The 23,983-nt window shown below is 37.9% G+C and overlaps 1 protein-coding gene across 3 annotated transcripts in view; it reads right to left on the bottom strand.

The window, feature by feature from the left end:
• LOC139750939 (cytochrome P450 2L1-like) overlaps nt 1-23,983 on the bottom strand; it is a 110,755-nt gene that overhangs the window by 29,926 nt on the left and 56,846 nt on the right. For all 3 annotated transcript variants that reach the window (XM_071665859.1, XM_071665861.1, XM_071665860.1), the window contains 5 exons: nt 21,913-22,112; nt 20,367-20,481; nt 8,975-9,155; nt 7,551-7,668; nt 5,811-5,958 (listed from right to left, as the gene is read on the bottom strand). In XM_071665859.1, coding sequence (XP_071521960.1) covers nt 5,811-5,958; nt 7,551-7,668; nt 8,975-9,155; nt 20,367-20,481; nt 21,913-22,112 — 762 coding nt within the window. The remainder of the gene's footprint in view (nt 1-5,810; nt 5,959-7,550; nt 7,669-8,974; nt 9,156-20,366; nt 20,482-21,912; nt 22,113-23,983) is intronic.

Raw genomic sequence — 23,983 nt, 5'->3', positions numbered from 1 at the left:
AGCAAGGGAAGGAGTAGCACTACTCCTGAATCAGGAGTTGTGGGAGTATGTGATAGAGTGTAAGAAAGTAAATTCTAGATTGATATGGGTAAAACTGAAAGTTGATGGAGAGAGATGGGTGATTATTGGTGCATATGCACCTGGGCATGAGAAGAAAGATCATGAGAGGCAAGTGTTTTCGGAGCAGCTGAATGAGTGTGTTAGTGGTTTTGATGCACAAGACCGGGTTATAGTGATGGGTGATTTGAATGCAAAGGTGAGTAATGTGGCAGTTGAGGGAATAATTGGTATACATGGAGTGTTCAGTGTTGTAAATGGAAATGGTGAAGAGCTTGTAGATTTATGTGCTGAAAAAGGACTGGTGATTGGGAATACCTGGTTTAAAAAGCGAGATATACATAAGTATACGTATGTAAGTAGGAGAGATGGCCAGAGAACGTTATTGGATTACGTGTTAATTGATAGACGCACGAAAGAGAGACTTCTGGATGTTAATGTGCTGAGAGGTGCAACTGGAGGTATGTCTGATCATTATCTTGTGGAGGCGAAGGTGAAGATTTGTGGGGGTTTTCAGAAAAGAAGAGAGAATGTTGGGGTGAAGAGAGTGGTGAGAGTAAGTGAGCTTGGGAAGGAGACTTGTGTGAGGAAGTACCAGGAGAGACTGAGTAGAGAATGGAAAAAGGTGAGAACAAAGGAGGTAAGGGGAGTGGGGGAGGAATGGGATGTATTTAGGGAAGCAGTGATGGCTTGCGCAAAAGATGCTTGTGGCATGAGAAACGTGGGAGGTGGGCTGATTAGAAAAGGTGGTGAGTGGTGGGAAGAAGAAGTGAAAGAGAAGAAAGAGGCATTTGAATGATTTTTGCAAGGAAATAGTGCAAATGAGTGGGAGAGGTATAAAAGAAAGAGGCAGGAGGTCAAGAGAAAGGTGCAAGAGGTGAGAAAGAGGGCAAATGAGAGTTGGGGTGAGAGAGTATCATTAAATTTCAGGGAGAATAAAAAGATGTTTTGGAAGGAGGTAAATAAAGTGCGTAAGACAAGGGAGCAAATGGGAACTTCAGTGAAGGGCGCTAATGGGGAGGTGATAACAAGTAGTGGTGATGTGAGAAGGAGATAGAGTGAGTATTTTGAAGGTTTGTTGAATGTGTTTGATGATAGAGTGGCAGATATAGGGTGTTTTGGTCGAGGTGATGTGCAAAGTGAGAGGGTTAGGGAAAATGATTTGGTAAATAGAGAAGAGGTAGTAAAAGCTTTACGGAAGATGAAAGCCGGCAAAGCAGCAGGTTTGGATGGTATTGCAGTGGAATTTATTAAAAAAGGGGGTGACTGTATTGTTGACTGGTTGGTAAGGTTATTCAGTGTATGTATGATTCATGGTGAGGTGCCTGAGGAGTGGCGGAATGCTTGCATAGTGCCATTGTACAAAGGCAAAGGGGATAAGAGTTAGTGCTCAAATTACAGAGGTATAGATTTGTTGAGTATTCCTAGTAAATTATATACACAGCATCAGATTGGGGAAGAGCAGTGTGGTTTCAGAAGTGGTAGAGGATGTGAGGATCAGGTGTTTGCTTTGAAGAATGTATGTGAGAAATACTTAGAAAAACAAATGGATTTGTATGTAGCATTTATGGATCTGGAGAAGGCATATGATAGAGTTGATAGAGATGCTCTGTGGAACGTTTTAAGAATATATGGTGTGGGAGGCAAGTTGTTAGAAGCAGTGAAAAGTTTTTAACGAGGATGTAAGGCATGTGTACGTGTAGGAAGAGAGGAAAGTGATTGGTTCTCAGTGAATGTAGGTTTGCGGCAGGGGTGTGTGATGTCCCCATGGTTGTTTAATTTGTTTATGGATGGGGTTGTTAGGGAGGTGTATGCAAGAGTTTAGTAAAGAGGGGCAAGTATGCAGTCTGTTGTGGATGAGAGAGCTTGGGAAGTGAGTCAGTTGTTGTTCGCTGATGATACAGCGCTGGTGGCTGATTCTTGTAAGAAACTGCAGAAGCTGGTGACTGAGTTTGGTAAAGTGTGTGAAAGAAGAAAGTTAAGAGTAAATGTGAATAAGAGCAAGGTTATTAGGTACAGTAGGGTTGAGGGTCAAGTCAATTGGAAGATAAGTTTGAATGGAGAAAAACTGGAGGAAGTAAAGTATTTTAGATATCTGGGAGTGGTTCTGGCAGCGGATGGAACCATGGAAGCGGAAGTGAATCACAGGGTGGGGGAGGGGGCAAAAATTCTGGGAGCCTTGAAGAATGTATGGAAGTCGAGAACATTTTCTCGGAAAGCAAAAATGGGTATGTTTGAAGGAATAGTGGTTCCAACAATGTTGTATGGTTGCGAGCCGTGGGCTATGGATAGAGTTGTGCGCAGGAGGATGGATGTGCTGGAAATGAGATGTTTGAGGACAATATGTGGTGTGAGGTGGTTTGATCGAGTAAGTAATGTAAGGGTGAGAGAGATGTGTGGAAATAAAAAGAGTGTGGTGGAGAGAGCAGAAGAGGGTGTTTTGAAATGGTTTGGGCACATGGAGAGAATGAGTGGGGAAAGATTGACCAAGAGGATATATGTGTCAGAGGTGGAGGGAACGAGAGAAGTGGGAGACCAAATTGGAGGTGGAAAGATGGAGTGAAAAAGATTTTGAGTGATCGGGGCTTGAACATGCAGGAGGGTGAAAGGCATGCAAAGAATAGAGTGAATTGGAACGATGTGGTATACCGGGGTCGACGTGCTGTCAATGGATTGAACCAGGGCATGTGAAGCGTCTGGGGTAAACCATGGAAAGTGTTTGGGGCCTGGATGTGGAAAGGGAGCTGTGGTTTCGGTGCATTATTACATGACAGCTAGAGACTGAGTGTGAACGAATGGGGCCTTTGGTGTCTTTCCTAGCGCTACCTCGCACACATGAGGGGGGAGGGGGTTGTTATTCCATGTGTGGCGAGGTGGCGATGGGAACAAATAAAGGCAGACAGTATGAATTATGTACATGTGTATATATGTATATGTCTGTGTGTGTATATATATGTGTACATTGAGATGTATAGGTATGTATAGTTGCGTATGTGGACGTGTATGTATATACATGTGTATGTGGGCGGGTTGGGCCATTCTCTCTTCTGTTTCCTTGCGCTACCTCGCTAACGCGGGAGACAGCGACAAAGCAAAATATAATATATAAATAATATATATTTTTTTTTTTGCTTTGTCGCTGTCTCCCGCGTTTGCGAGGTAGCGCAAGGAAACAGACGAAAGAAATGGCCCAACCCACCCCCATACACATGTATATACATACACGTCCACACATGCAAATATACATACCTACACAGCTTTCCATGGTTTACCCCAGACGCTTCACATGCCCTGATTCAATCCACTGACAGCACGTCAACCCCGGTATACCACATCGATCCAATTCACTCTACTCCTTGCCCTCCTTTCACCCTCCTGCATGTTCAGGCCCCGATCACACAAAATCTTCTTCACTCCATCTTTCCACCTCCAATTTGGTCTCCCTCTTCTCCTCGTTCCCTCCACCTCCGACACATATATCCTCTTGGCCAATCTTTCCTCACTCATTCTCTCCATGTGCCCAAACCATTTCAAAACACCCTCTTCTGCTCTCTCAAACACGCTCTTTTTATTTCCACACATCTCTCTTACCCTTTCGTTACTTACTCGATCAAACCACCTCACACCACACATTGTCCTCAAACATCTCATTTCCAGCACATCCACCCTCCTGCGCACAACTCTATCCATAGTCCACGCCTCGCAACCATACAAAATTGTTGGAACCACTATTCCTTCAAACATACACATTTTTGCTTTCCGAGATAATGTTCTCGACTTCCAAACATTCTTCAAGGCTCCCAGGATTTCGCCCCCTCCCCCACCCTATGATCCACTTCCGCTTCCATGGTTCCATCCGCTGCCAGATCCACTCCCAGATATCTAAAACACTTTGTATATATATATATATATATATATATATATATATATATATATATATATATATATATATATATATATATATATATATATATATTTTCTTTCTTTCTTTTAAACTATTCGCCATTTCCCGCATTAGCGAGGTAGCGTTAAGAACAGATGACTGGGCCTTTGAGGGACTACCCTCACCTGGCCCAATTCTCTGTTCCTTCTTTTGGAAAATTAAAAAAAAAAACGAGAAGGGAGGATTTCCAGCCCCCCGCTCCCTCCCCTTTTAGTCGCCTTCTACGACACGCAGGGAATACGTGGGAAGTATTCTTGCTCCCCTATCCCCAGGGATATATATATATATATATATATATATATATATATATTCATACTATTCGCCATTTCCCGCGTTAGCGAGGTAGCGTTAAGAACAGAGGACTGAGCCTTTGAGGAATATCCTCACTTGGCCTCCTTCTCTGTTCCTTCTTTTGGAATATTAAAAACGAGAGAGGAGGATTTCCATCCCCCCGCTTCCTTTCCTTTTAGTCGCCTTCTACGACACGCAGGGAATACGTGGGAAGTATTCTTTCTCCCCCATCCCTAAGGATATATATATATATATATATATATATATATATATATATATATATATATATATATATATATATATATATATATATATATATATATATATATATATATATATATATATATATACATATATAGAAAGGTAATTGTGAAGGTGAGAGAATTCCCTGAAAAAGTGTAATGTGAGATTACAGAGTGAATGAATGGAGATATGTGGCCTTGCAAGTGTATGTTTTGTAGTGAATATAAAATTAAAGTTTGTAGAAGTTACTCTGAAGACAGAGTAGTGAAGACATTAAAACTTCGAGTAGACAGAGATGCATAGAAAACAAAGAATGTTACCTCTATATTTCTGAAAGAAAAGTTAATTAGTTTAGTGTATAAGTATAACAGTTACTGAAATAAGGATCTTGGGAGAACTGGAAATGGAAGGCAGAGAAACATATATCTTTGAAGTGAGGTAAAAAGCTACAGTGGAAAAAGACTAGCCTTGGAGGAGTAGTTTGTGACAAAAATGTAATCAGGAAGCAGGAATGAAGATTATTTTACTAGGAAACATGGTTGTTGCTAAAGTAAAATTACAGGTAAGAAGGCGCTGATTAGATAAAGTGCAATGAAAGACATTCAGAAATAGGCGAGACGAGTAATATTGCACTCAGTCAGTGGAAGAGCTATGGGGTATAGGAATGGTGTGCGAGATGGGAAGGCGGAGGGGCGAAAATTATAATGAAAGGACATGAAAAGTACGCAGAGATACACGGAGAAAATGACAGTTGCATGCCTTATCACTAATATAGGATAAATACTTGTAAATGATAAAATGGCAAGACTTAGCAATGTTTCCAATTTCTATGTTTACAACTGAAAACGAATTAATTACACTAAAAAGGAATCATTAATCAGAATTATTCTTTTTTACCAGATAAAGTTGATAGAGGGGATAACTACTCAGTGCTTGGAACCTGATAGGATATGGAATGTTTGACTGACAAACTAATAAGATGAACAGCCTCTCTTGAGGTTATGAGGTGTTCTATATCTGTCCAGTTTGCTATGGGCTGTGCAAGGTATATGATAAAGTTTAGGTAGTAGGAAAACACCTGATGGTTTCGTAAGACTGCCTAATCTTAATGATGCCCTTAGAGTACAACTGAGAGCTTTTGGGTCAAAGTATCCCACACCAAAAAAAGAGAGAGAAAAAATAGAAAATAGATGATAAATGCAAAAGAAAATATAGAATAATAACAGCAAGGGGTTAGTAAAGACACAAATCCTCCATCCTGAGTAAGATAACTTACCAACGCCAAAGGGCAGAAACCCCTCCTTCTTGCTGTTGGTAAACTTGCCCTCATGATCCAGCCAACGCTCCGGGAGGAACTCATCGGGACGATCCCAGTAGTGAGGATTGTGGTGCATCGTCTCTGCCGCAGAGCTTATGATTAAACCCTGTGGGTCATGATGGATGGCATCAGTGAAGACGAACATTATGTATGTACACTCATGTCAACTGATCCACATATTCTGCGTTTTCTGTCTGAAGAAATACGAGTTGTTCTCTTTATCATTATCAAATAAGTAGCAATGCTGACAGCCGAGACTATGAATATATATTTAATCAACAAAACACAGGGTGAGGACAGTTTTCACATTGTAAGTGAATGTAAGTGTAATACATATTACAAACAGAGAACGTGGGAAGGTTAAGAAAACATTAACCAGAGGACGGAAAGCACAGCTTGGAGATGCTTACAAACCATGAAATAGAGAACGGAAAGCCTAGCTTGGGGATAACACGCCATAAAACAAAGGACGGGAAACCTAGCCTGGGTAACAAACTATAAAGCAGACTACGGGAAGACTAGCTAGGATGGCTACCAAACCGTAAAGCAGACGACGAAAAGCCTATTTTTAGAAATTACAAACCTAAAACAGCGTACGGGAAGCCAAGCTAAGATGGCTAACAAACCATAAACCAACGGCGGGAAGTCTAACTTGGGAGGTTAACAAATCATAAACGAGAGGACGAGAACCTAGCTTGGAGAGGTTAACAAACCATAAACCAGAGGAGAAAAGCCTAGCTTGAGAGACTAACACACCATAAACCAGATAACGAGAAGCCTAGCTTGGAGAGGTTAACAAATCATAAACCAAAGGATGGGAAGCCTAGCTTGGGAAGAAGGCTAACAAGCCATAAATTTACCAGAGGAGAAAAACCTAACTTGGGGAGGCTAATAAACCTCTATATAAATCAGAGGATGAGAAGCCGAGCTAGAAGAGGCTAACAAACCTTATATAAAACAGAGGATGGGAAACCTTGCTTGGGGAGGCTAACAAAACATAAACCAGAGAACGAGAAGATTAGCATGGGAGGCTAACAAACCATAAACCAGAGAACGAGAAGCCTAGCTTGGGAGGGCTAATAAACCATAAACCAGAGGATGGGAAACCTACCTTGGAATGCTAACAACACATAAACCAGACGATGGAAGCCTAGCTTAGGAAGGGTAGAAAAGAAGAATATAAAAGAAAGGACGGGAAGGTTTGAGGAAGCTAACAAACCAATAAACCGAGGACGGGAGCCTATATCCAGGATAAAAATTTGTAAGACTACAGAAACAGGAGAGAGAGTTTGTCCTGGGGGATACAAATGTAATTCAGTAACAGACCACAAGAAACCTCTTGGGGATGATGTAATCCAAATGTAACTATGGAACAGACAACAATAAAATAGTTTATCTTGGGGATGTTATGCAAATGTAACTAAGTAACTGACCAGAAGAAAATGACTTACCTTAGCAATGATGTAATCCAATTGGAACCAGGTAACAGATCACACAAAATAGCTTAGGGATGATACAATCGAAGAGTAACTAACAGACCACAAGAAAATAAGTTACCTAGGGATTATGTAATCAAAACGTAACTAAGGATTATGTAATTAAAACGTAACTGAGTCATAGACTACAAGAAAATAACTTATCTTGGAGATGATGTCGTCTAAATGTAACTACGTAAGAGACCACAAGAAAATATCTTACCTTGGGGATGATGTAGCCGCCCAGTTCAGTGTCTCTAACGGCCACATGCTGGACGCCCAGGTTGACCAGGGAGGACTTGCGAAGGACTTCGTGCAACACAGCCTCCGTGTACGGCAGTCTGGACGTCAACAACGAGGAAGGAAGGCTGGCTATTACTTACTGTACAAGTGTAGCAGAGATATATGTACTGATACACAAATTGTGACAGTGTATTATCGCCAAAGGATATTTCATTCTGCTATATCATACCTCATTATGTGCATCTGTAAGCCTGCTATATCATGTTTCATTGTGAACATTTATAAGCCTTCTAAATCAAGCTTCATTGTGAGCATCTATAATCTTGTTATACATCATGCTTCATTGTGAGCATCTATAAGCTTGTTATATATCATGCTTCATTGTGAGCATCTATAAGCTTGTTATATATCATGCTTCATTCTGAACATCTACGAGCCTGTTATTTCATGGTTCAATGTGGGCACCTATGGGCCTGTCATATCATGCTTCATTGTGAACATTTATTATCCTGTTTTATCATGCTTCATTATGAGCATTTATAGGCTTGTTACATCATGCTTCATTGTCAACATTTATAACCTGCCTATCATACTTCATTGTGAATATTTTGTCTGTTATGTCATGCTTCATCATGGGCATGTAGAAGCCTGCTATATCATGCTTCATTGTGAACATTTAAAAGCCTGTTCTATCATGTTTCAGTGTGAGTATCTATATGTTTGTTAAATCATGCTTCTTTTGTGAACACCTACAAGCTTGTTGTATTTTGCTCAGTTGTGAACATCTATAAGCCTATTATGTATTGCTTCAGTTTGAACATCTATAAACCTGTTATATCATGATTCACAATGAACATATATAAGCTTCGTTGTGAACATTATAAGCTTGCTCAATTGTAAACATCTATAAGCCTATTATGTATTGCTTCAGTTTGAACATCTATAATATTATATCATGCTTCACAGTGAACATATATAAGCCTATCATGCCTCGTTGTGAACATTATAAGCTTGCTCAATTGCGAACATCTATAAGGCTTTTATATGTTACATGTTAAAGGGAAGAAAAACATGTTCTCTGAGTCAATAGACAAGTTCAGAAAGACCTTACTTTTCAACTCATAAACTATTCTTCAGAGATGAGATACAGTTGGTCATACAAAAACAATAAGTAAAATGTTGAAAGAGAGTTAGTATCAGCGACCAGTACGTACGCTCAGTCAACTGTTCTCATATATGGCACCCGTGTGTGTGTGTGTGTGTGTGTGTGTGTGTGTGTGTGTGTGTGTGTGTGTGTGTGAATGTGTGTAACAAAAGACCATTGCATTCCCCGGGATACATTGGGTATAATGTTTCTATATAAGGTCGAGAAATACTTGTCGAGGAATGAGGCTGGAGTGTTACCTGATCCTGTCCTCGAGAGTGGCCAGGGTACCCTTCGGGAGCACTTCGTCCACCTCCTCCTGCATTCTCCGCTGCACCTCGGGGTAGGTGGCCAAGTAGTAGGACATCCACACGAGGATGCCCTTGGTCGACTCACCCCCGCCCAGGAACAGGTCCAGGATCAAGATGCTCAAGTCTGTGTCTGGAAGTGGTGAGAATATTTAACAATGTATAACACATAGGCATCGAACCCGGCGTGTCAGTCATAATGAATAATGACAACCCTAGTGACACTGTCATAACTGGCGTCTGACTATGTCTCACATAGTGTCGTCTGACCATGTATTGCATGGTGTTGTCTGACCATGTCTCACATGGTGTTGCTTGACTATGTCTCACATGGTGTCGTCTGACCATGTATTGCATGGTGTTGTCTGACCATGTATCACATGGTGTTGCTTGACTATGTCTCACATGGTGTCGTCTGACCATGTATTGCATGGTGTTGTCTGACCATGTATCACATGGTGTTGCTTGACTATGTCTCACATGGTGTCGTCTGACCATGTATTGCATGGTGTTGTCTGACCATGTATCACATGGTGTTGCTTGACCATGTCTCACATAGTGTCGTCTGACCATGTATTGCATGGTGTTGTCTGACCATGTATCACATGGTGTTGCTTGACCATGTCTCACATAGTGTCGTCTGACCATGTATTGCATGGTGTTGTCTGACCATGTATCACATGGTGTTGCTTGACCATGTCTCACATGGTGTCGTCTGACCATGTATTGCATGGTGTTGTCTGACCATGTATCACATGGTGTCGTCTGACCATGTCTCACATGGTGTCGTCTGACCATGTATTGCATGGTGTTGTCTGACCATGTATCACATGGTGTTGCTTGACTATGTCTCACATGGTGTCGTCTGACCATGTATTGCATGGTGTTGTCTGACCATGTATCACATGGTGTTGCTTGACCATGTCTCACATAGTGTCGTCTGACCATGTATTGCATGGTGTTGTCTGACCATGTATCACATGGTGTTGCTTGACCATGTCTCACAAAGCGTCGTCTGACCATGTATTGCATGGTGTTGTCTGACCATGTATCACATGTTGTTCTTGACCATGTCTCACATGGTGTCGTCTGACCATGTATTGCATGGTGTTGTCTGACCATGTATCACATGGTGTTGCTTCATGCCACATGGTCGTCTCATGTTCATGGTGTCTTCTGACAGTTCACTGTTTTTGACTGAGTGTCTACAGGGTTCGTTGTCTCTGACCATGTTCACATGTTCATGTGTCTCTGAATGTTCACATTGTTCTATATGACCAGTGTCTCACATGTCTACATGTGTTGGCTGACATGTCTCACATTGTTCATGTGATGTCTCTCTGACTCACTTTTTATATTTCTCACATGTTCACATTGTCATTGATCATGTCTTCGTTCACATTGTTAATATGTCTTCTGAATGTCCACATTGTTCATGTTTGTTCTGACAGTGTTCACATGTCTATTGTCTCTGACACATGTCTCACATTGTTCATATTATGTCATCTGACAATGTTTCACTTTGTTCATATTATGTCTCCTGACAGGGTCTCACATTGTTCATATTATGTCTTCTGAAAGTGTCTCACATTGTTCATATTATGTCTTCTGACAGTGTCTCACATTGTTCATATTATTTCTTCTGACAGTGTCTCACATTGTTCATATTATGTCTTCTGACACTGTCTCACATTGTTCATATTATGTCTTCTGACTGTCTCACATTGTTCATATTATGTCTCCTGACAGTGTCTCACATTGTTCATATTATGTCTTCTGACACTGTCGCACTTTGTTCATATCATGTCTACTGACAGTGTCTCATTGTTCATATCATGTCTCCTGAAAGTGTCTCACATTGTTCATATTATGGCTTCTGACAGTGTCTCACTTTGTTCATAAAATGTCTGCTGACAGTGTCTTACATTGTTCATATTATGTCTTCTGACACTCACATTATTCATATTATGTCTCTTGACAGTGTCTCACATTGTTTATATTATGTCTTCTGACAGTGTCTCACATTGTTCATATTATGTCTGATTGTCTCATTTTGTTCATATTATGTCTTCTGACAGTGTCTCACATTGTTCATATTATGTCTCCTGACAGTGTCTCACATTGTTTATATTATGTCTCCTGACAGTGTCTCATATTGTTCATATTATGTCTCCTGACATTGTCTCACATTGTTCATATTATGTCTTCTGACAGTGTTTCACATTGTTCATATTATGTCTCCTGACACAGTCTCACATTGTTCATATTATGTCTTCTGACACTGTCTCACATTGTTCATATTATGTCTTCTAACACTGTCTCACATTGTTCATATTATGTCTTCTCCCACTGTCTCACATTGTTCATATCATGTCTTCTGACAATGTCTCACATTGTTCATATTATGTTTACTGACAGTCTCACATTGTTCATATTATATCTTCTGACAGTCTCACATTGTTCATTTATGTCTCCTGACACTGTCTCACATTGTTCATATTATGTCTTCGGACACTGTCTCACATTGTTCATATTATGTCTTCTGACAGTGTCTCACATTCTTCATATTATGTCTTCTGACTGTCTCACATTGTTCATATTATGTCTCCTGACAGTGTCTCACATTGTTCATATTATGTCTCCTGACAGTGGTCTCACATTGTTCATATATGTCTACTGACATTGTCTCACATTGTTCATATACTGTCTCCTGACAGTGTCTCACATTGTTCATTATTATGTTCTGACAATGTCTCACATTGTTCATATTATGTTCTCTGACAGTGTCTCACATTGTTCATATTATGTCTTCTGACACTGTCTCACATTGTTCATATTATGTCTCTGACAGTGTCTCACATTGTTCATATTATGTCTTCTGACAGTGTCTCACATTGTTCATATTATGTCTGAGTGCCTCACATTGTTCATATTATGTCTTCTGACACTGTCTCACATTGTTCATATCTGTCTACTGACAGTGTCTCACATTGTTCATATTATGTCTCCTGACAGTGTTCACATTGTTCATATTATGTCTCCTGACAGTGTCTCACATTGTTCATATGTCATCTGACAATGTTTCACATTGTTCATATTATGTCTCCTGACAGTCTCACATTGTTCATATTATGTCTTCTGACACTGTCTCACATTGTTCATATTATGTCTTCTGACACTGTCTCACATTGTTCATATTATGTCTCTGACACTGTCTCACATTGTTCATATTATGTCTTCTGACAGTGTCTCACATTGTTCATATTATGTCTTCTGACAGTCTCACATTGTTCATATTATGTCTTCTGACAGTCTCACATTGTTCATATTATGTCTTCTGACACTGTCTCACATTGTTCATATTATGTCTTCTGACAGTGTCTCACATTGTTCATATTATGTCTCTGACAGGTCTCACATTGTTCATATTATGTCTTCTGACAGTCTCACATTGTTCATATTATGTCTCCTGACAGTCTCACATTGTTCATATTATGTCTTCTGACAGTCTCACATTGTTCATATTATGTCTACTGACAGTGTCTCACATTGTTCATATTATGTCTTCTGACACTGTCTCACATTGTTCATATTATGTCTACTGACAGTGTCTCACATTGTTCATATTATGTCTCTGACAGTGTCTCACATTGTTCATATTATGTCTTCTGACAGTCTCACATTGTTCATATTATGTCTCTGACAGTGTCTCACATTGTTCATATTATGTCTACTGACAGTGTCTCACATTGTTCATATTATGTCTTCTGACAGTCTCACATTGTTCATATTATGTCTTCTGACATGTCTCACATTGTTCATAAATGTCTTCTGACATGTCTCACATTGTTCATATTATGTCTCTGACAGTGTCTCACATTGTTCATATTATGTCTTCTGACAGTGTCTCACATTGTTCATATTATGTCTCTGACAGTGTCTCACATTGTTCATATTATGTCTTCTGACAGTGTCTCACATTGTTCATATTATGTCTTCTGACACTGTCTCACATTGTTCATATTTCTGATGTCTCACTGTCATATTTTCTATGATCTCACATTGTTCATATTATGTCTTCTGACATGTCTCACTTGTTCTATATGTCTCCTGAAAGTGTCTCACATTGTTCATATTATGGCTTCTGACAGTGTCTCACTTTGTTCTTATAATGTCTGCTGACAGTGCCTTACGTTGTTCATATTATGTCTTCTGACAGTCTCATATTGTTCATATTATGTCTCCTGACAGTGTCTCACATTGTTCATATTATGTCTTCTGACAGTGTCTCACATTGTTCATATTATGTCTGAGTGCCTCACATTGTTCATATTATGTCTTCTGACAGTGTCTCACATTGTTCATATTATGTCTCCTAACAGTGTCTCACATTGTTCATATTATGTCTCCTGACAGTGTCTCATATTGTTCAAATTATGTCTCCTGACATTGTCTCACATTATTCACATTATGTCCTCTGACAGTGTTTCACATTGTTCATATTATGTCTCCTGACACAGTCTCACATTGTTCATATTATGTCTTCTGACACTGTCTCACATTGTTCATATAATGTCTTCTAACACTGTCTCACATTGTTCATATTATGTCTCTTGACAGTGTCTCACATTGTTCATATTATGTCTCTGACAGTGTCTCACATTGTTCATATATGTCTTACTGGTCTCACATTGTTCATAATCAGTCTACTGACAGTCTCACATTGTTCATATTATGTCTCTGACAGTGTCTCACATTGTTCATATTATGTCTTCTGACAGTGTCTCACATTGTTCATATTCGTTCATCTAGCACTTGTCATATATGTCACACCAATTTCAATATTTACAGTCTAATGTATATATTCTCTGACATGTCTACATGTTTAGTCTAGCCCATTGTCTATCTTTGACATCTCAATTGTTCATATACTATATGTCATATATGTTATCATGTTAATATCTTGACGTTACATTTTCAATGTCTGACTGTACTTTCTATTATTTCGTCTCATTTCATTTATGTCTCTGACAGTCTACATTGTTTTTATTCTCTGAATTCACATTGTATATATGTTACATCTCACATGTTTATATGTCTCTGACTGTCTCACATTTAATTATGTCTTCTGACAGTGTCTCACATTGTTCATATTAAGTCTTCTGACAGTGTGTCACATTGTTCATATCATATCTTCTGACACTGTCTCACATTGTTCATATTATGTCTCCTGACAGTGTCTCACAGTGTTCATATTACGTCTACTGACAGTCTCACATTGTTCATATTATGTCTCCTGACAGTGTCTCACATTGTTCATATTAAGTCTCCTGACTGTCTCACATTGTTCATATTATGTCTTCTGACAGTCTCACATTGTTCATATTATGTCTTCTGACAGTCTCACATTGTTCATATTATGTCTCCCGACACTGTCTCACATTGTTCATATTATGTCTTCTGAAACTGTCTCACATTGTTCATATTATGTCTCTTGACAGTGTCTCACATTGTTCATATTATGTCTTCTGACACTGTCTCACATTGTTCATATTATGTCTTCTGACACTCACATTGTTCATATTATGTCTCCTGACAGTGTCTCACATTGTTCATATCATGTCTCCTGAAAGTGACTCACATTGTTCATATTATGGCTTCTGACAGTGTCTCACTTTGTTCATATAATGTCTGCTGACAGTGTCTTACGTTGTTCATATTATGTCTTCTGACACTCACATTCTTCATATTATGTCTTCTGACAGTGTCTCACATTGTTCATATTATATCTTCTGACAGTGTCTCACATTGTTCATATTACGTCTTCTGACAGTGTCTCACATTGTTCATATTATATCTTCTGACAGAGTCTCACATTGTTCATATTGTCTGAGTGTCTCACATTGTTCATATTATGTCTGAGTGTCTCACGTTGTTCATATTATGTCTTCTGACAGTGTCTCACATTGTTCATATTATGTCTCCTGACAGTGTCTCACATTGTTCATATTATGTCTCCTCACAGTGTCTCATATTGTTCATATTATGTCTCCTGACATTGTCTCACATTGTTCATATTATGTCTTCTGACAGTGTTACACATTGTTCATATTATGTCTCGTGACACAGTCTCACATTGTTCATATTATGTCGTCTGACACTGCCTCACATTGTTCATACTATGTCTCCTGACACTGTCTCACATTGTTCATATTATGTCTACTGACACTGTCTCACATTGTTCATATTATGTCTCTTGACAGTGTCTCACATTATCCATATTATGTCTTCTGACACTGTCTCACATTGGTCATATTATGTCTTCTGACACTCACATTGGTCATATTATGTCTTTTGACAGTTTCTCACATTGTTCATTTTAGGTCTCACATTGTTCATATTATGTCTCCTGACAGTGTCTCACATTCTTCATATTATGTCTACTGACAGTCTCACATTGTTCATATTATGTCTACTGACAGTCTCACATTGTTCATATTATGTCTACTAACAGTCTCACATTGTACATATTATGTATTCTGACAGTCTCACATTGTTCATATTATGTCTACTGACAGTGTCTCACATTGTTCTTATTATGTCTTGTGACAGTGTCTCACATTGTTCATATTATGTCTCTTGACAGTGTCTCACATTGTTCATATTATGTCTTCTGACACTGTCTCACATTGGTCATAGTATGTCTTCTGACACTCACATTGGTCATATTATGTCTTTCGGCAGTGTCTCACATTGTTCATTTTAGGTCCTCTGACACTGTCTCACATTGTTCATATCATGTCTTCTGACAGTCTCACATTGTTCATATTATGTCTCCTGACACTGTCTCATATTGTTCATATCATGTCTACTGACATTGTCTCACATTGTTCATATTATGTCTCCTGACAGTGTCTCACATTGTTCATATCATGTCTTCTGACACTGTCTCACATTGTTCATATTATGTCTTCTGACACTCACATTGTTCATATTATGTCTTCTGACAGTGTCTCACATTGTTCATATTATGTCTTCTGACACTGTCTCACATTGTTCATATTATGTCTTCTGACACTGTCTCACATTGTTCATATTATGTCTCCTGACACTGTCTCACATAGTTCATATTATGTCTACTGACAGTCTCACATTGTTCATATTATGTCTCCTGGCACTGTCTCACATTGTTCATATTTTGTTTTCTGACACTGTCTCACATTGTTCATATTATGTCTTCTGACATTCTTACATTGTTCATATTATGTCTTCTGACAGTGTTTCACATTGTTCATATTATGTCTCCTGACACAGTCTCACATTGTTCATATTATGTCTCCTGACACTGTCTCACATTGTTCATAAGATGTTTACTGACAGTCTCCCATTGTTCATATTATGTCTACTGACAGTCTCACATTGTTCATATTATATCAACTTACAGTCTCACATTGATCATATTATGTCTTCTGAGTCTCACATTGCTCATATTATGTCTTCTGAGAGTGTCTCACATTGTTCATATTATGTCCTCTGACAGTGTCTCACATTGTTCATATTATGTCCTCTGACACTGTCTCACATTGTTCATATTATGTCTTCTGACAAGTGTCTCACATTGTTCATATTATGTCTTCTGACACTGTCTCACATTGTTCATATTATGTCTCCTGACAGTGTCTCACATTGTTCATATTATGTCTTCTGATAAGTGTCTCACATTGTTCATATCATGTCTTCTGACACTGTCTCACATTGTTCATATTATGTCTACTGACACTGTCTCACATTGTTCATATTATGTCTTCTGACAAGTGTCTCACATTATTCATATTATGTCTTCTGACAAGTGTCTCACATTGTTCATTTTAGGTCTTCTGACACTGTCTCACATTGTTCATATCATGTCCTCTGACAGTCTCACATTTTTCATATTATGTCTCCTCACAGTGTCTCACATTGTCCATATTCTGTCTACTGACAATCTCACATTGTTCATACTATGTCTCCTGACACTGTCTCACATTGTTCATATTATGTCTTCTGACACTGTCTCACATTGTTCATATTATGTCTTCTGACAGTCTCACATTGTTCATATTATGTCATCTGACAGTGTCTCACGTTGTTCATATTATGTTTTCTGACAGCGTCTCACATTGTTCATATTATGTCTACTGACAGTGTCTCACATTGTTCATATTTTGTCTTCTGACACTGTCTCACATTGATCATATTATGTCTTCTGACACTGTCTCACATTGTTCATATTATGTCCTCTGACACTGTCTCACATTGTTCATATTATGTCTTCTGACACTGTCTCACATTGTTCATATTATGTCTACTGACAGTGTCTCACATTGTTCATATTATGTCTCCTGACAGCGTCTCACATTGTTCATATTATGTCTTCTGACAGTCTCACATTGTTCATATTATGTCTCCTGACACTGTTTCACATTGTTCATATTATGTCTCCTGACACCTGTCTCACATTGTTCATATTATGTCTTCTGACAGTCTCACATTGTTCATATTATGTCTCTGACACTGTCTCACATTGTTCATATTATGTCTTCTGACACAGTCTCACATTGTTCATATTGTGTCTCCTGACAGTGTCTCGGTTCACATGGTATCGTCTGACAGAGTATCTCATAGTGTTGGTTGATAGTATTATGTCTCCTGACAGTATCTCATAGTGTTGGTTGATCGTAGTTCACATGGTATCGTCTGACACTGTATTTCATAGTGTTGGTTGATCGTTGTTCACTTTTTATCGTCTTACGGTGGTTTACACAGTGCTGGTTGATCATGGTTTATAGAGCATCATCTGATAGTGTCTCACATGGTATTGGTTGATTGTGGTTCTCATATTATCGTCTGACAGTGTCTCATAAATTGTTGATTGATCGAGGTTCACGTGGTATCGTCTGATAGTGTCTCACAGTGTTAATCGATTGTGGTTCACATAGTATCGTCTGACAGATTCTCACATAATGGTGACTGATCGTGGTTCACGTAGTATCGTCTAACAGTGTCTCACACATTGTAGGTTGATCGTGGTTCACATAGAACCGTCTGACAGTGTCTCACGTGGTGTCGTCTATGAGTGCTACACATAGTAAGGGTCCTTACTATATATTTTTTGTACAAGTGTCACCAAGTTTGGCCCACTTGAGGTTACACTATGAGTGACCAATCACCCTGGACGACTCTGTATCATTGTCAGTAGTTGATAAGCCGTGCAGAGTAGTCGAGGAACTTCATGTTCCGAAGGACTCAATTTTTTCCTGCTTCTAATTGTGCTGCAACCTCGAAGTCTGCAGTGGCCCTACACAAAGGATAAGGGGGTTTAATACAAAAATATTTAAGAATCCTGAACCAGATATTCACTGTAAATAAAACAGTATTGCTTTTATGGTCAGGAATGGCAAACACCATTCCTTCTGTGGGAGCTTGTATGGTCTTAGAATTATCTTGAAGAAGATGTTTCCAGTCAACACTGGAGGTTCGAAAATGACGTTGTCAGCCTTAAAGAGTTTGACAATGGGTTAGGCTTAGTTAACCAGTCAGTCAACCTGATCTTACTTCTGAAATTGTAAGTCTCTGGAAATTCCGACTTTCACAATAAAGATTCAAAAATAGAAATTTTTAATAAAAACGAGTTATTTCTATGTGTTAATGTCATCAAATGTATGTGTTAATGTTATCAAATGTATGTGTTAATGTTATCAAATGTATGTGTTAATGTTATCAAATGTATGTGTTAATGTTATCAAATGTATGTGTTAATGTTATCAAATGTATGTGTTAATGTTATCAAATGTATGTGTTAATGTTATCAAATGTATGTGTTAATGTTATCAAATGTATGTGTTAATGTCATCAAATGTATGTGTTAATGTCATCAAATGTATGTGTTAATGTTATCAAATGTATGTGTTAATGTTATCAAATGTATGTGTTAATGTTATCAAATGTATGTGTTAATGTTATCAAATGTATGTGTTAATGTTATCAAATGTATGTGTTAATGTTATCAAATGTATGTGTTAATGTCATCAAATGTATGTGTTAATGTTATCAAATGTATGTGTTAATGTCATCAAATGTATGTGTTAATGTTATCAAATGTATGTGTTAATGTTATCAAATGTATGTGTTAATGTTATCAAATGTATGTGTTAATGTTATCAAATGTATGTGTTAATGTTATCAAATGTATGTGTTAATGTTATCAAATGTATGTGTTAATGTTATCAAATGTATGTGTTAATGTTATCAAATGTATGTGTTAATGTTATCAAATGTATGTGTTAATGTTATCAAATGTATGTGTTAATGTTATCAAATGTATGTGTTAATGTTATCAAATGTATGTGTTAATGTTATCAAATGTATGTGTTAATGTTATCAAATGTGTGTTAATGTTATCAAATTTATGTGTTAATGTTGTCAAATGTATGTGTTAATGTTATCAAATGTATGTGTTAATGTTATCAAATGTATGTGTTAATGTCATCAAATGTACGTGATAATGTTATCAAATTTATGTGTTAATGTTATCAAATGTATGTGTTAATGTTATCAAATGTATGTGTTAATGTTATCAAATGTATGTGTTAATGTCATCAAATGTATGTGTTAATGTCATCAAATGTATGTGTTAATGTTATCAAATGTATGTGTTAATGTTATCAAATGTATGTGTTAATGTCATCAAATGTATGTGTTAATGTCATCAAATGTATGTGTTAATGTCATCAATGTATGTGTTAATGTTATCAAATGTATGTGTTAATGTTATCAAATGTATGTGTTAATGTTATCAAATGTATGTGTTAATGTTATCAAATGTATGTGTTAATGTTATCAAATGTATGTGTTAATGTTATCAAATGTATGTGTTAATGTTATCAAATGTATGTGTTAATGTTATCAAATGTATGTGTTAATGTCATCAAATGTATGTGTTAATGTTATCAAATGTATGTGTTAATGTCATCAAATGTATGTGTTAATGTTATCAAATGTATGTGTTAATGTTATCAAAGGTATGTGTTAATGTTATCAAATGTATGTGTTAATGTTATCAAATGTATGTGTTAATGTTATCAAATGTATGTGTTAATGTTATCAAATGTATGTGTTAATGTTGTCAAATGTATGTGTTAATGTTATCAAATGTATGTGTTAATGTTATCAAATGTATGTGTTAATGTTATCAAATGTAGTGGCAATAAGGGCTGCTCATCACCGCAGGTAGTGATGGGATCACTAACCACTGTAGATAATGCCATGGTCACTTACCACTGTATTGAATGTAGGGGACACTCACCATTGCAGGTAACATCCGGGTCAACCTGCTTCTCATCCATCTCTATCAGGTAGCCATCTATCAGGTCTCGTGGGTTGTCACGGTCTAAAGTAGCACGGTGCTCCTCGATCTCGCTCTGTGACACGTATGGTAAACCTTACGTTAGACAAGGAACACACTTGCTCCCTCCTCATGACACAGGCTACAGCGTTAAGACAACATATATGGCTCAGCTCTGTTTTGACTTCCTCAAAGCACAATGAACAAAGGTGAGGAGGAACAGTTACTGACATACAGTGTCAGGTATTAAGCCTTCTTTCATTGTATCTACAGCTCATATGTCATCAGCTACAGAGTACAGAAAAAAAATTTCACTCGTCTAAGCTCTAAGTCTAACGTTAGAGAGATGAGCCTGATAAGCGATCGACTTGAACGTGAGATGTTTACAACATAAGCCATAGGATCAGGACAGAAGAAAGAGCAAAGTCACTGGTCATACAACAAGGTACAGATGGATGAAACTCAATATCAAATCTTGAATTAACATCTTCAGAAAACATACACGTCCTTCAAGGTACTACTACTTAACTAACAGTTCGTGTTGTCAACTGTTTGTATCACACGATAATCTATATTGTTATCAATGACTCAAGTCACAAGGGCCAGAGAGTGAAGTGACAATATTCTTTCACAACATTCACTTGTATTTCATTATGCAACTTATATCATCAAGCCAATTTTAGCCAAATGTTGTGGGATGATAGTTTGGATAGCTTTCCGTTTGGGGGGAGTGGGAGGGGAAGGGAGTGTTCACACATGACCTATATTTTTTAGATTAACTTGGGTTCATACCAGAGCAGTGAGTAGCGTCTTGATGATAATTATGATCTTTTTCATTGCTGTATCTTGACTAAGAGCTGCTAAATATACATCTAAGACGTGTTAAAGCTGTGTAATCAGCCCAGCCAAAGGAAATCGAAATACGAATTACCAAAACGAAACCATACACACAACAGCACGTTAATGAGATTCAATATAATTACATGACACAGAAGTTAAGTATTTCAATTAACAAACATAAATTATCTAAGTAAGAAAAGATCTAGTCGAAATGATATTGATAACGCTGAGCTGAAGACAAACTTGTCTCCCAAAATAATGATTTATCTGTCCGTCCGTTGATGCAGACACAACTCTGATAGGCTACTAAGTAATGATGAATTTTTTTTTTTTTTACATAAGAGTTACATGTCACGTACAGGATGCAATATAAAGACGGTCGGCCACGAGCCAAGGAAATGTGAGGGGGCGAAACGAGGTATGTGTAATTCAAACAGTCGGATTATGTAAGTAAATGAAGCTACACAAGTGGTTGCAAAAGAAATCTATACCGTATCATACCGTATTATCTATGTAACACTGATATAACTTTGTGATATCCTTGTTATGTTAGAACTGGAACTCCAATCTAGCTAAGTCTAGAAAATACACCCACCTTGTTGTCTGTTTACCAACCATCTCGATCGGTAATCTCCACTGGTTCAAGGGACAACAGGTTCATACTTACAAAAAAGAATTGTAGGATTCTCTCTTTGGCGTCTTCTAAGAAACCGTACTGGAATACGTGGTTCAGAAAGTACTTGGGAAGGATGTAAGTGATCCATGGTAGGAAGTCAGGCACGGAAAAAGGGACCATTGAGGCGAACAAATCTTTCATTATCCTCTCGAACTCTATCAGCTTTGGGTCCGTTAGATCGAACTGCTGACCTAATGGGATATGACAAAATCATTTCATATTGCAAAATCTGATTCTAAAATGAACAATTAAAAGTATACACGTAAACTTATTATTATTATTATTATCATTATTATTATTATTATTATTATTATTATTATTATTATTATTATTATTATTATTATTATTATTATTATCATCATCATTATTATCATTATCATCATCATCATTATTATTATTATCATTATTATTATTATTATTATTATTATTATTATTATTATTATTATTATTATTATTATTATTATTAATATTATTATCATTATCATTATCATTATCATTATATTGTTATCATTATCATCATCAAAATCAGTATCATCATAATCGTCACAACAGTGATGCCAATATTGGTAATAATAATAACAACTAATATTTATTTATTATACTTTGTCGCTGTCTCCCGCGTTAGCGAGGTAGCGCAAGGAAACAGACGAAAGAATGGCCCAACTCATCCACATACACATGTATATACATACACGCCCACACACGCACAGATACATACCTATACATTTCAACGTATACATACACATACATAGCACAAACATATACATATATACACCAATAAATATTCAAACTTGCTGCCTTTATTCATTCTCGTCACCACCCCACCACACATAGAATAGCATCCCCCCCCCCCCCCCCCGGCGAGGTAGCGCTAGGAAGAGACAAAAGGCCACATTCGTTCATACTCAGTCTCTAGCTGTCATGTGTAATGCACCAAAAACACAGCTCCCTTTCTACATCCAGGTCCCACAAAACTTTCCATGGTTTATCCTAGACGCTTCACATGCCCTGGTTCAATCCATTGACAGCACGTCGACCCCGGTATACCAAATCGTTCTAATTCACTCCTTTCCTTGCAAGCCTTTCATCCTCCTGTATGTTCAGGCCCCTATCGCTCAAAATCTTTTTCACTCCATCCGTCCACCTCCAATTTGGTCTCCCACTTCTCGTTCGCTCCACATTTGACATATATATCCTCTTTGTCAATCTTTCCTCACTCATCTTCTCCATCTGACCAAACCATTTCAATACACCCTCTTCTGCTCTCTCAACCACACTCTTTTTATCACCACAAATCTCTCTTACTCTTTAAGTACTTACTCGATCAAACCACCTCACACCACATATTGTTCTCAAACATTTCATTTCCAACACATCCACCCTTCTCCGCACAACCCTATCTATAGCCTACGCCTCGCAACCATACAGCATTGTAGGAACCACTATTCCTTCAAACGTACCCATTTTTGCTCTCCGAGATAATTTCTCGTCTTCTTTAACGCTCCCAGAACCTTCACCCCCTACCCACCCCTGTGACTCACTTTTGCTTCCATGGTTCCATCCGCTGCCAAATCCACTCCCAGATATTTAAAACACTTCACTTCCTCCAGTTTTTCTCCATTCAAACTTACATCCTAATTAACTTGTCCCTGAAACCTAATGATCCTAATAACCTTACTCTTACTCACATTTACTCTCAGCTATTTTCTTTCACACACTTTACCAAATTCAGTCACCAACTTCTGCAGTTTCTCACCCGAATCAGTCACCAGCGTTGTATCATCAGCAAGCAAAAATTGACACTTCCCAAGCCCTCTTATCGACATCAGACTGCATACTTGCACATCTATGCAAAACTCTTGCATTCACCTCCCTAACAACCCCATCCATATACAAATTAAACAGCCATGGATACATCAAGCACCCCTGCCGCAAACCGACATTCACTGGGAACCAATCACTTTCCTCTCTTAATACATCCTCTCTTCCTATATCCTCGATAAAAACTTTTCACTGCTTCTAGCAACTTACCTCCCACACCATATACTCTTAATACCTTCCA

Source organism: Panulirus ornatus, chromosome 10, assembly GCF_036320965.1.
Source record: "Panulirus ornatus isolate Po-2019 chromosome 10, ASM3632096v1, whole genome shotgun sequence".
Taxonomy (NCBI): Eukaryota; Metazoa; Arthropoda; class Malacostraca; order Decapoda; family Palinuridae; genus Panulirus; species Panulirus ornatus.
This window is presented reverse-complemented; position numbering and strand designations above follow the sequence as displayed.